The 15448-nt window shown below is 35.8% G+C and overlaps 1 protein-coding gene across 1 annotated transcript; it reads right to left on the reverse strand.

Annotated features, from left to right (window-relative positions):
* Positions 1-1837: 1837 nt before the first annotated feature.
* Positions 1838-15071, reverse strand: rspo4 (R-spondin 4; the record flags this gene model as incomplete). The annotated part of the gene is made up of 5 exons (XM_084129653.1): positions 1838-1929; positions 8481-8678; positions 10650-10787; positions 11164-11346; positions 14966-15071. 5 exons carry the CDS (start codon positions 15069-15071, stop codon positions 1838-1840), a joined length of 717 nt encoding a protein of 238 aa, XP_083985779.1.
* Positions 15072-15448: the final 377 nt, after the last annotated feature.

Consider the following 15448-nt stretch of genomic DNA (forward strand, 5'->3'; position numbering starts at 1 on the left):
ACAATATTTTATTTCAGTCTTTAGACAAAGAATGCACACAGGTGGCAAGTTATCATAGGAATTTACATGAAAATAATTAATCACTTTTATTAAAGGGGTGGTTTATTATGATTTCACTTTTCTAACTTTAGTTAGTGTGTAATGCCTAACCCTAACCCTAACATCTGCAAAGTTACAATGCTCAAATTTCAAAGCAAAGAGAGATATTTGCTTTTAAAGAAATCGTTTTTAAGGACTACAACAAATGGCTGGTAGGAACTACACAACATTCCTCCCGGGTTAGTGACATCACCAACCCTAAAATTTACATAAACCCCGCCCCCGGAACCCGATTTATAGATTATCAAGACAGAATATGCCAATCAATGACTAGAAGATAACTACACATAAATTCATCAACTAACCATTCAGAAATGTTGTCTACATGTTGTCACTTCTTCTCGAGTCTCTCCATCATTGTCTGACTCCGTTTTTAACATAAAAGGCTAAAAGGTTTTGAAATTTTCAGTGCATGTCGGTGTGAGGTAAAAGGACACAAGCTCTTGTAGCTCCGCCCTCTGTGCCGGGAGCAGCAGCTCATTTGCATTTAAAGGAACAGACACAAAACGGTGTGTTTTTGCTCACCCTCAAAAATTGTCAATTTTAACATGCTATATAAAAATATCTGTGGGGTATTTTGAGCTAAAACTTCACATACACACTCTGGGGACATCAGAGACTTATTTTACATCTTGTGAAAAGGGCATTATACCACCCCTTAAGAATAAACCTGTCCCACACATTAGGTCACATGACATCTCCAGAGCCAATCACATGGCTCAATTCCAATGTGACATGGCACTTGTATCTTGTTGTATTGTTTTAGTTTAGCAAAATCATCTGCTGAAGTCTATTTCATATATAGATATTCATAAATGAGTCTAACTATGGTTGCAGATGCTCAGTTAATTTGCTCTCGAATTTTCACACACCTTTGACCATTCCAATATGGCGGACAGCTTACGTATAGAGGCCCATAGAAACAGCTATCAATGAGGAATCTATGTATAAATGTCTATGGGAATGATGCTGCGTTCACCCCATGTTGTACTTACCACAACTATGAGATGACAACGTAATGTTTTGTTCACGTTATCAGAATGGGAAGTATACATTTCTTTGGCAGCACTATCAATGCCTAAATTAATCAGCAGCAGTCAGGTGATACAGCGGTCATGTGGTACAAGTAGCTAGAAATTCCCAGCTTACAAGTTGTAATTACGAGCTCTACGAGGACACTTTTTACAAGTTGAAATCACGTAATTACAACATGCCGTGAATGCACCTTGAATTAATGGAGCACAAGTTCATGATCTTGGCATCTCTTTACGTTGTTCCATGTCTCTTTTTTTTTTTTTTACTCTAATACAATTATAGTAAAGAAGTGCAAATATAGGGAGAGTATGTGGTTGGAAAACACAGAACAGCCCGAGGCATGTACAGAAATCTGTGGAGATACAGCTCAAACCACATGAAGCTGTTCGTCTGTTATTCATCAGATGGAAATGTACAGTGTCATAGTCCAACATGGATCTAGTCTTTGTCAAACCGCTTACGGGTTTAAGCCACCCTCCCCGACTTGTCAATAAAATAAATGCATAAATACAGGTTAGGATCTGCCGTAATAATGTACTAAACAAATACATCTGCATTAAAAAAGATGTGCAATATCAGATTGTCTGATGATTAAAGTAGCAATATTACAATTAAAACATTTATACAAAAATATATTGTTTATAAAAAACTGTTTACATATATTACTAAGAAAAGGAATAAAAGTGTCTTCCGTTCCAGAATTTTACATTCCCCATGGAGGTTCTGTGACGGATGAGAGCTTCAAATGTTTCTGTGCCTTTCTTCTTTCTTCTATCCTTTCATTTTTCCTTTTATCTGTCAAGATAAAACCATATCATAGTGAATCATATTCAAGTTCAGTAATGTAGGAACCATATAAGTCAAAATCTGCTAATGGAACAACAGTTTTAAAAAGTGATTATTCACCATTATTTACAACAGGATCTGCATTTTCATGGGTTTAAAAGATTTTTGTTATAAGAGGCAAAGCCTACTTTGTGCATCAAAACCACTACTTTCCTGGTAAAAAAAAAAAAAAAAAAAAAGTCCTGTTTTTTAAAAAGTCAACAAATTTGCGACAGCTGATTGTAACACTTTTCAGTCTCTGAGTGATGTAATTTTTTCAAGCCACGAAATAAACTTCATTCCATAAAATAAGTATAATGACCTACGCAAAAAGCATCTCAAACGTCTCCATTCTCCAGCACGTTGCATAATTACCCAAAAATCAAAGAAAGTTCACCCCTCATGCAGGTTATCACGTCCGTCAAAAACTAGGCTGGCTTTCGGTTGGAATATTAGAGCTAAAAACATTGATATAAACACACTCATGGGCATGAATCACTTCACTGAATACTTGCCAGCTAAGAAATAAATAATTATTCCATTACTGTTTTCAAATCCACATCATTTGAATATCACAACATCGATGTCTGTCAAAAAATTACGTGCACAATACACAATAGTGTTTACAAGAAGCAGAGGTCCAGCGAGCCACGCATTTCCTGGAAAACACACACCGGACGTTTTTACTCTCATCGCTTTTCAAGAAAATGGCAGAATGAGCAGCTTCAACACACTGTCTGTCAGAGATGATAACATACGTGATGCATAATGCATGGGAGTATAAATTTGTTCTTCACTCGCTGAAATTGAATCGGAAGGATCAGGGAACTGAGTGAAATACTTCACACTGCATGCTAAAGGGAATAAATCCCAATCCAACTGAAAAACTTTGCTGGGTTGTTGAACATCGTTCAACGTGTTGGTTTTGACAAATATTTTTATGCACAAACTACACACTCTGATTCTAACATTGACAGATCTGACATGATCTTTTTTCATAATTTTAGTAATAGATGAGCTGTTAAACGAGTAATCTTGAGATGAGTCCCTGTAGTCGTCCAATTTGACTCATGCTGATCTAATATTATAAACTTGACAGGGGATTTTTATCAAATGGAGCTCATTCGTTTAAAAGTTTGATAAAATTGTTCAATTTTCCAATAAAAGACGATACATTTTTTAATGATTTGTTACATTTAATTGCCCCTTAGCAGATTTTGAGTCATATATGTTCATTACTGATGTAAAGCATTAAGAATTCAGTTTGGCGATGTCCGTCAAGTCCAAAATCTAGCCTGAGTGACATTTTTATTACATCAGCACTTATAGAAATTACTTTTTTAAAATCATGTTGAAATGACATTTCGCTGTCTTCAAAGAAAAAGGACGCATTTTTTTTTCTTTTAAATTAATTTGGACAGCAAGAACACAAATTGTCAATAATTTTTTTTAAATTGCCTCTACATTTAAAAAAAAAAAAGAATTCAATTAAAATATGAAAATTATGAAAATCTTCAACTGTGAAATATGTGAAACATGTCAAAATGAACAATGTTTTAAATATATTAGCATTATCTAATAGGGCACTATTTTTAAAAATGACTTGCTGTAAATTTACACAAGAATGTCTCAAAATACTAATTTGTCACCAATTATTGAGTCCTGTGGAGTGACTCACAAAATCTATTTTTAATTGGGCAATCCCTAGAGAGATTTTCCGAATTAATAAGCAAAATGAACTTCTGTTTACTGATTTGTGTGGATGTATGTAGCATATGGGAATCTAAAGGTTAGAAACAATATGACAAATACCTGAATACCTTGAGTTTATTAAAAAGCAGAAATGATGATCAGTTACAGCATCTAAACACATTTTCCCATATACAAATATATACAAGTCAGCCTACAAGCATGCACACATTTTTTTTTATTTTTGCAATAACATCTTTTACCTAAAAAAAAAATATATATATATATTTTTTAAATGCAGTATTCACATAAATGCCTTATCATCATAATATTATTATTATTATATTCTTTATACAAATTATATATTTATATTGACTTTCATTGCCTTAGTTTTAATTCTACATCCTAAAAGCAAGGATTCATTCACTTTTGTGTTAGTGGTCAGTTTCTGTCTGACAGCTCATAACCTGAGAATGGCACGTCAAGTTTCTAACAGTGCTTCAAATGTTCATGTCTGGTTTGACTAAGATTCAAAATCAACAACAGAGGAGCTTCAGGGTGGTATGTACTGTCATTCTCAGAGAAGAGCTGAAGAATTACACTGGAGCCAAAGCGGAACAAATAGTCTGCAGAGGTGGGTGCTTACGAGCATTTATTCAACATGTTCGTTTGCTAAACCAAATTATAATCCATGTTTGTCTTTTTAAAGGGGACATAATAAAGGCATCATAAAACTGGAGTAAACAGTTATTATGGCTTAAGGAATGGGGTCTGTGGTCTGGAAAACACCACGGCCTGGCAAGAACATCACATTCTCCGTCATTTTTCTTGTTTTCTCCTCTTGGTTCTCTTTCAGTCTTTTGTTATTCAATATTGGCCAACTTTGCCCTGCTTTTTACTTGTTATGATTAAAGCTTCCTATCTTTTTAATTTTCCCCACTTATGCGCAGACAAAGCACTAAAAGCTGATATTTACTGCCCTGCATCATCTGGTTTAGACCCACAGCGGCCCCACCCCACCCTTTAATCCCAAAACCAACATAAATCTCCAGGTTAAGATCAGAGGTTTGTGCTTTATGGTTTCGGCAGGTAATTTTGGGTCACCTGTAGGGTCCTGAAAGAAAACACTGGCAAATCTTCTGCTGTGATCCGTTCTGAGATGTGCAGCCTGCCTTTCATTAGCTCTCAGGGTTACACAAGAAAAGGAAACTTGAGAAGAAAGGAAATGATCTTCTGTTAATCTAGAGGACACCCTAGGACTAAATTAATTCATCGGGTTCTCATTGGTCACACCATGAGTAAGTCTTTGAGGTGACAACTTCAGAGATAAACCACAATGGCACTGATGGAGAACATCTGGGGTGGATAATAACAGTAAAATACTTGTTACTGTATTTGAGTAAACTTTCTGTTGAATTCTGCTTCACTAATGTTTATCTCGTATATTATATTATATTATTCAAAAGTGGTCTTTAGATTTTTTAAATGTTTTTGAAAGAAGTCTCTTATGCTCACCAAGGCTGCATTTATTTAATCAAAATAGTAATAACACTAATATTGTGAAATATGTATTGTATTGTTTTCTATGTGAATATATAGTTAAGTGTAATTTATTCCTGTGATCTAATATGATGATGTGATGCTCAAGAAACATTTCTGATTATTATCAATGTTAAAAACAGTTGTGCTGCTTAACATGTTTTGTTTTTTTTATCAGGATTTTTTGATGAATAGAACATTCAAAAAGAACAGCATTTATTTGAAATTAAAATCTTTTAAAACATTGTAAATGCCTTTAATGTACATTTTTATCAATTTAACACATCCATGCTGGATGGCAGTATTAATTTCTTTTAAAAAAAAAGTACTGACCCCAAACATTTGAATGGCAGTGTATGCAAATATTATTTAATATTATAATATAATTTACAATAATATAAAATGTAATTAATATAATATAAATTAATATAAAAAGTATAATTTTGCATATATCATTTTTAAAAAATATTATTAAAATGTTATTTTGCATTACACTACTATATATAATGTTAATAATATGTTATTTTTCATTATTAATCCAATTAAAATGTTTTCGTCTGCCCAGTGAGTCAAGGACAGCATGATTTTTTTCCCATCAAACTAGAAATTTAGTATCAAGTTGAGCGCATTGCATTGTAGGACACAGTATTATTCTCCTCAAAATAGTATGTAGTATGAAAACAACAGCCAATGAAATTATGATGACAGAAATAGAATGAAATGTCATGAAGTCTTTCCATCACACATGCCTGCCATTAAGGGCGGCTGAAGGTGACAGAGGGAAAATATCACGTCTCGTTTTCCAAATGCCACCAGACATCCAGTGATAATGATGATTGCTGCAAACAAATCATTTCCAGTAGAGCATCAAATGGAAATGAAGTGACATAAATAACCATTTAGGCGTCACTCAGACGCATGAGATCCAAACAAGAAACGCTTCGATTCCAGTACTGCTTTTATCAACTTTATTTATCACAAAGCCTGTTATAAGGTCCTCTTAAAGGGTTAGTTCACCCAAAAATGAAAATTCTGTCAGTAATTACTCACCCTCATGTTGTTCCAACCGCGTAAGACCTTCGTTCATCTTCAGAACACAAATTAAGATATTTTTGATGAAATCTGAGAGCTGATCACTCCTCCATAGGCTGCTAGGTGGCCGAAACTTGCTGGCCCAGAAAAGTTATTAAAGAGATCGTTAATATAGTCCAAGTGACTACAGTGGCTCAATCTTAAGTATATCAAGCGACGAAAATACTTTTTGTGCGCAAAAACAAAAAAATAACGACTTTATTCCACTATTCATTTCCTTCTCTCTGGGCCTCGTAGTGTTTTTGCGCAGCGCGTCTGTGTTACACGTCATCACGCATCACACACATGACCAGTGTCGGCCAATTGTGAGCCTACGTGGTGACGTGTAACACAGACGCGCTGCGCAAAAACACTACGTGAACCAACTAGAGGCCCAGAGAGAAGGAAATGAATAGTGGAATAAAGTCGTTATTTTTGTTTGTTTTTGCGCACAAAAAGTATTTTCGTCGCTTGATATACTTAAGATTGAGCCACTGTAGTCACTTGGACTATATTAACGATCTCTTTAATAACTTTTCTGGGCCAGCAAGTTTCGGCCACCTAGCAGCCTATGGAGAAGTGATCCAGCACTCAGATTTCATCAAAAATATCTTAATTTATGTTCCGAAGATGAACGAAGGTCTTACGCGGTTGGAACAACATGAGGGTGAGTAATTACTGACAGAATTTCCATTTTTGGGTGAACTAACCCTTTAAACTCACAGTTCCGATGCACAAAAACATAGTAAATCCCACAAGCTTGCTTCCACCTGCTCATGTCCTGACATGGGCTGTGTTCAAAATCGCAAAAAAAAAAAGCGGTGTCCAAATTTGGTGTCCAAATTGAAACCATAGTGGACGTTATAAAGTGCACTAATTCAATCCCATAATGCACCACAATAAAGAGTGTACAACCCATAAACATATATATCTATGGTACAACTAGCGTATGCGCAATGGCTAGAGAATACCCATAATGCACTGTGAGACACGCGTGCCGAATGAATTGCCAAGTCTTGCCAGAAGATGGCGCTCTCAGCTGAATCATCCATCCCTCCATTTTCCAAACCGCTGGTCCAATGTGGGTACAGCGTAATATTATTCAGGTATAAATTCCTTTTTGATTGATTATTAAATAGATCAATAAGGTTTATACATCAGTTTCTATGACAGAATTCAAGATAAATATTTTCAGTACTACTGAAGCTGCCAGTTTGCTATTATTAGCCTATTAAATAGCAGTGGCATGCCTTCCGGAGCACTCAGTGTCCAAATTCACTCCCTCATTTTCAATCACTCCTTAAAGTGAATTATATTAGTAGACTAATGTAGGGAATAGTGAAGAGGGTATAGGAGGCAATTTCGAACACAACCATGGTCAAAAATGGTTGTGCTTCCCTCCATTACGCCTGACTTCTCTTACTTTCTGGCTACCTATATACTAATTAGACTCACACTGGGTCTGGGTCCATGGACCTTTATTTTGATATTCTTTTGTCTTACTTTGCCTGTGCTTAGTTCCTGTTTCCCTTGGTTGCAGCTGTCATTCATTGTTTCATTGTCTAATTGAGTCTCAACTGTCTCCCACTTCCACTATGTATTAGCTTCTGGTCTTTGTCTTGTGTTAACATTGCTACCTGGATATTATCTTTGTTTGTTTACTAGATTATCCCTGTTTGTTTCTTGGTTTCTATTAAAATACTAAAAGGTAGTCTGGCTATCACCAGACTAAGCTCAATCTTTTAAGATTGAACACTGGTCTGGGGAGTCTGCTATGTATTTTCTACTTTCTAAGAGGCGTGATCAACGGGCATAGTTCAAATGACTCTGTACGCAATTGGATAGTCCTTCAACCAATCAGACCAACGATCCAGGTGACGTACTTTGCAGAGCTACACGAAAACTCCAGGCAGTAAATGTGTAACCAAACGTGTTGATCAGCCTTTTGCAGACGCAGCAATGGAATTGAGCGATTTTTGCAGGCTATTGAGCGATTTGTCTGCTAAAAAGAAGCCATTGAGCATCATCGAGAGGTTAAAAGGAATTGGACAGAGCCGTAACGGCTTTGGAATTGGATTGAATTAAACCCGCCAATAGCGCGCCAGGTGGATAAGCCAGTTTGTGATTGGTTCCCACAAATTTGTAAAGGAAGCAGCAGAGATAAATGTACAGGTTTCCAGCCTGAGCTGCAGGGCGAAATCAAATCAAAAAATATTATTTACCTTTTGGACACCTTTTCTTCATCCGGCACTTTCTGCTCTCAGTCTGAGGTGGACAAAGCACTTCTGTCTCTTCAGGCGTTTTGCTGGACAGCTCACGGGTCCTGATCTGCTGCCCCCATCTGACGCCACAGCTCAGGCCATTGTGCTGACACAGGCTCCATTCACTCCAGACGCCAAAGACATGGAACACACACCCTTCTGGAGTCCAAAGATATTAATAATACTGAATCATAAAAGCAAACTGCATTACCAATCTTTACTTACTCTGCAAAACATGAGCTATTCCTGATCTGATGAGGTCTGCAACATCGACATTGTTATTGAACTGAAGTGGTTACTTATAATTTGCACCTGTCTTTCATTATTTTCGCCTTGTCGTTAGCGTCTAATCTAAGTGAGTTCCTGTGTTTGTTGGATTAAAATAAAGACTGGGCTATTGAATCTTCATCTTCGCGAGAGCTTACCACAACAATACCATTATTCTGTCATTCATTACTCATCCTCATGTCGTTCCAAACCCGTAAGACTTTCATTCATCTTCGGAACACAAATGAAGATCTTTTTGATGAAATCTGATGAAAGCTTTCTGTCCCTCCATTGACAGATATGCAACTACCACTTTAACGCTTCAAAAAGTTCATGAAGAGATCGTAAAACTAATCCATATGAATTGAGCGATTTAGTCAAAATTTTCTGAAGAGACACGATTGCTTTATATGATGCAAAGATTTAACTATTATTCACATAAACATTCATGAACTCATGCATCAGTTATGATAAACGGAAGCTTAAGCATGTTTGCTTGATGTCCGAGAACCAATAAGATTCATTCTCGTGTTACGCATCACGTTTGAGCTTTAGCAAGAACCAATGAGGTTTGTTCCCGCATGTCAAGCAGGTTCGGTTGAGCTTCTGTTTATGTTTGCTGATCAATGTTTATATGTGAATAAAAACCGAAATGAAATCTGTTCATCATACAAAGCGATCGGGTCTCATCAGAAAATTTGGAGTAAACCGCTCCATTCATATGGATTAGTTTTACGATCTCTTTATGAACTTTTTGAAGCGTCAAAGTGGTAGTTCCGTAGCTGTCAATGGAGGGACAGAAACTCTCAGATTTCATAAAAAAGATCTTCATTGTGTTCCGAATATAGTCTTATTTAATCTTACGGGTTTGGAACGGCATGAGGGCGAGTAATCAATGACACAATTTTTATTTTTGGGTGAACTAACCCTTTAAGCTTGCTTCATAATTTGATGAACTTTGCACTATTATGGAACTAAACTAAAAGATGCTGTATGTAAAAAAATTGTTTTACTGTACAAAAGCACAAAAATACCATAATATGTTTGCAGAGATATTTAGGAAACATGCTAAGTTCACATACTTGTTTCTCCGAAAAACAATGCTACAGACAGTTATTCTACTTTGAAATGTGGTTCCGTTTCGGAATGTCTGTTTTTGTTTGGATCTGTGTGATCCCGCCCACTGCCGATTTACCCAATAGTAATTCGACGCCACGGGTTGCCATTTGGCAGAAAACACTGGCAACCAGCGTGAGTGTCAAGTCGGAGGAGTGGGCGGGAGAAACAACTCTCCCCGATATTTTGAATTTGGACTGCAGTACCCATTTCAACCACTAGCTGTCAATATTACATACTGCACCTTGAAACAACACTGAACTGACAGAATAATGACACTATTATCTTCGGTAGAACTGCTTCATAGAGTTTGCTTCAAAATCAATGAACTTTGCAGCACAGACATGGTTATTAAACTGAATTGAATCAACATTGAACTAAATTGAGCTGAATAATGATACTAAAGTCTTTTTTTCAGCTTAAATTGCATTTGTTTCATAATTAGCGAACATTGCAACATTAATACTATTTTTTCATGTTTATTACTGTAAAGCTGCTTTGAAACAATCTGTATTTTATAAAGTGCTATATAATGAAATGCGACTTGACATGATATTTTTTATCAAAGCTACTGTGTCATTAAGCTATGTTTTTGCACAACAGAGCAAAAGAGAAAACCACACAGAGAAAACATCTTGATGTAATTGTTCCACGTAAAACTTGACTGACAGGTTTCTTTCAGTATGGTAAAGAGAGTTTAATGGCATCGACCCATAAAGAAGGTCTGTAAATGAGTAAAGCTCTTACCCACACAGTCTGTGGACTGAGGAAATGTGCCCTCTGGACAGCTTTTGAAGCATTTGCCTTTAAAGAGCAGAAATCCTCCTTTGCACTTGGTGCAAAAGTCCCTGTTGAAGCACCTCTCGCACTCTGGAGCTTTGCATTCTGGGAGATATATGAGGATTGCAGTCATGGTATTGTTACAGGCTTTCTCCAGAAATTAAATTCAGAGATTAAGTTGAATGGCACCAAAAAAAGAAACAGGTTTTTGGAAGGAAGGAAGGAAATAAAAAAAAATAAAAAAAATACATACATAACTATATGATTGAATATTAAGGACATTTAAATTTAAAAAACATTATTATTATTATTATTTTCAGCACCATGACACATTTCACTGTTTAAATTCATCCCACATATATATATATATATATATATATATATATATATTTTAAATATTATAATTTTAAATAAATATAAATAATAAAGAAATTAAAACTTTTGGACTTCTAGATATTACTGTGCACTGATTTGGCCTCACTCATGCAGCGGTTGAGATCTGTGGCGCGGAGGCCGAAGTGTCCAGCGGGGCAGGAGTGAAGACAGGAGCCGTGGTGACTCATGCCATCTCGGTTCAGGAACAGGAAGAGTCGCTCAGAGCAGCGCAGGCAGCCATTTTCCTTCGAACACTCCAGACAGCTCCTGCACTCCTGTCGCCAGCTCTCTGAAAAACAGTTCAAATGATTAGTAAACAGGCAAGGGGACGTGTCTCGGACTGTGCACTGGGATTTAGGTGCAATATTCTCTGACACATTACACCTTCTGCGCTGACATTTGGGGCTTTGAGGTGATGTTCTAAACTAAAGGCCATAAACACGCATGTCATCTCTTTGCCTGCTTGCTAAACTCAAAAAAGTATTTTGCAGCTTGCATTTATATATATATATATACATACATATCAACTGTCATTGAAATCAAAAGTCATTTTCAATTTATTTATTGGAACAAAATGTATTGGATTTTAAATGGATGTATTTTAAATGCATTTATGTAAACACATTTTAGCAATATATTTTTGGCCACTTTTTAGATTGTTCTATCATTAAAACCATGGTTAAACCCATTATGAGCAACAACAATTGGCCTATAGTGGTCAAAGGTTGTGGCCAGTAAACAAACTTACTGGTTCAATCCCTTTAAAGAAGGTGATATATGCTTTCACCATTGTACCCTAGAGCAAAGCACTTAACCCTGCACTGCTCCAAGAGTTTGTCACTGTAGTAATTCAACTGTTTAAAAGCATCTGCTATAACCATTTACCCTCTCTCAGTCTCTCTTTTTCTTTTCGCAAAATGTGTTCTTAATGTACAGAGTGCATGTATGTTCACATCCGACTAATGCCAAAGCCAGAGACTGGAGATTGAAGGCTCTTGTCTGTGTGATGTGTCACACTGAGCCACTAGAGAGGGTTCACAGGGGGGAGATGTGAGGAAAGTGGCAGATGGTTCTTATCTTCATGTCCTTCATTAGGTAAATAAAGAGAGACACCACTGTCTAAAAAGATGTTGGTGAGCCAAGCCGAGATGCATCTGCTGCATTCTCATCATTATATCCTTCTATATTTTGTACATGGATGTCAATCAAATGAAATTGAGAAAATATGGGAGAAAATACAAGTAAGAAATGAAGGCCAGATACTTCTACAATGCTTATGGAGAAGTGAATGTGCTCTTTAATGGTTGAGCCTGAAAGGTTTATGTGCAATGGATAATGTAGAGGCTCATCTAAAGCTTTGCGACTATTCTGGAAAATCAGTGGTAAATCAGATGATAGATATTACTGCTGTATATCACCGTTTATTACCAAATGGTCTATATTTCAATCATGTTCTGCTGAAAATAAGCACATAAATATGAAGCAACATCATGGATAAGACAGCAGCAGCAAAACGATTTGTGCTATATAGAATACTATATAAAACAATACCGGGCTAAATTAAATATAGTCAGATAGAAATGTTCTTTTTGTTTAAAGATCAAGTTTCAGACTTTCACTGTAACACTGTTCATGCTGGGAAATTCATGGATGTTTAATTCTAACACTTGGAAAAGTGGATTATTTACAGTACAGTCACATCAAAAATCCACAATATCAGCTCTATAGGAAAAATATTTAACAAAGATATACAGTCCTATACAATTGAACCATTGGGTGCCTAAATGAACCTTTGGAAACAAAGTTTTCATGCAGGACAAACCGAAGCCTCACTAACATACACACACACACACACAAAAAAAAAGGTTTTTGTTTTTTTTAGCAATGTTGCAGATTTATGTATAATGACTAGCATGCTTTATCAAAAGTATTTTCATATGGTGAAGTTTGCGCAATCACTCACTATTGTCATGGCTCTAAACATCTTTTCTTTTTGCACACAATAGGGTTGCACTCTTAATATTAAATAAAACCTATTTTGAATTGTTATACTGTATACTTAGGGATCATTAAAATCAGATACTAGCAATTGTTTAAATAAAGATTCTGATTAGCTGGAAAATCTATATTTTTACCCAGCACAATGAGAGACATTTCATAGAAACAAGGGTGTCTTTTAAGGGAAGTAAGCAACCACCCTGAACTCTTTAACAACATAATAGCAACCATCCAGAACTTTTTTACAGGCATGCACAGTCATTTTCTTCAGCAAAAAGTACTTGTGGCAAGTAGGGCGGGGCCGAGAGCTGTGGGAATGGAGCCAGTGTTAATGAGTGTCACCTGCCCAACACCGGCCTTGAGTCCCACAGAGGAGCTCCGGAAGGATAAAAGAACGAGTGACGACAGTGAAGGATGAGAGAAGACCAGACCTGGACTTTATGTTTGTTTTGTTTTTTAAATTTATGCAGCAGTGCATGGGCTGCTGCTTTACTTTCATTTTGTTGTTTATGTTTCTTGTATGTTTAATGTTCGCTGGTTCCAGCCACCTTTTCCCCCTCATCACACATCCCATATAAATGAAGGATTTAAAACCACTCACAAAGCGTCATTTTTAATTTTATCTCAGTGAGTTCTAAAGCTAATCTATAATGCTTATTCAGTAGGTTATTCAGTTATTTCTTTCAACAGGATGTCAAAACACAACAACAAGAATACAATACAGACATCCAGCATTTCATATTAAAAGGCCCAGCTAGGGAATCACTGCAACACAGTAATTTACAAATTAGCAATTCCTCACATTAATATAAAATTCAACATATAATCATTCACCTATGAAATCACATTTTCAGCTATTTAAACATCTTTGAATCTGGCTCATCTAATCGGATTTGGGAGACGGAACTATACTTTTCATAAAATAAAATAAAAACATTTGTCTAAATAAAAATGCAATATTTGTGTATTGGTGCATACATTGAAATTACTGTTACAAAAAAGTACCATGGCACATGAATTGCACTACCATTGTGCATATAAAAGTACTCCAACACTGAAAAAAATAGTTAAATTTACTTAATTTTTCTTTTGAAAGATTTTGCACGCATATTTAAGTAAATTTCACATATTGCATTAAGTTAAATCTACTTACTAACTACTTACTTAACTAAGTTAAGTACAATTAACAAAGAAAATAAGTAACTTTAACTTGGCCAGTTAAAGTTTGAGCAATTTCTACTTAGTGGAAGTTTACAAGTTTATGTTTCAAGTACATTTATATAACACTAGTTTAAGCCATGCTTTGAATATGTATGCTTTACTTAGAACATCAAAACAGTAAACAACATATCTACATAATAGAAGTAATGTGGTACCCACCAGAACACAGAGATTACAATTACAATTACACAATAACGGTAACATTCGTTAGATCATTTTTAAGTATGAATGTGTCATTTTGAGTAGAAAATGAACTCCAGATGGCACAAAACAGTAAGTTACTAAACCTAACAACAAAAGCAATGATAAAACAGTGTAAATATAGCTGGAAAACAGTGAAAAGTGCAACCTTGTTAATTATTAATGCCCCAGTGCATGATGGGAACACCAGTATCAGAAAGTTGAGTTGGTTTTACTTAATTTTTTAACGTTGAAATTTACGCTTTAATTTCTACAAGATTAAATTGAGTGCTGCTAATATAGAATTTACTTTGTTGTTTTTTTTTATTCTTTCCTGAACTAACTTTGTCAGATAGATTTTTTTTTTTTTATTTATTTTTTTTTTTGTAGTATATTTACTTCACCACATAATCATTTTTAGCAGTGAAGGTACTACCAAGAATGCTATTTTGCATTCTTTTATAAGCAGATATGAAATAGAAATTATCAATTGATAAAAGTTGCCTTACCACTTCTGTTTCCCGCAGTTACCGGCAGTATAAGCGTCTGACAAAACAGCGAGACGAGAGCCAAATGTTGCCAATGCATCTCGACAAGAAACAGGTTCCGTAACATCTGCCTGAAAGACTGCCTCTGAAAGAGAGCCGGCCTCATGGAAACTCATCGCTAACAGCATGATGCTCACCCTGCCCACATCACCTGATCTCCACAAACATCTGTCCAATTTACTTTTCAGCTGTTGAGTAATTGTGCTCGTTTCAGGATGTTGTTTCGCGTGTATTCCACCTTTAATTTCGCATCCCTGAGGCAAGACTCAACTTTTGACCTTTCCGTCAAACCATAGTAGGCTACTTAGCCTAACTATTTCATCCCTCTATATTTAGACGGTTTAGAGGTTTTAGGTTTATATTTCCAAACACATTGGGAGACATATTGCAGTTTGCTGTGGTTGTGGAGTGAGTTTATATAGGCTATAAATTAAATACGTTTTG

This window comes from Abramis brama (assembly GCF_963993115.1).
Source record: "Abramis brama genome assembly, chromosome: 11".
Lineage (NCBI taxonomy): Eukaryota > Metazoa > Chordata > Actinopteri > Cypriniformes > Leuciscidae > Abramis > Abramis brama.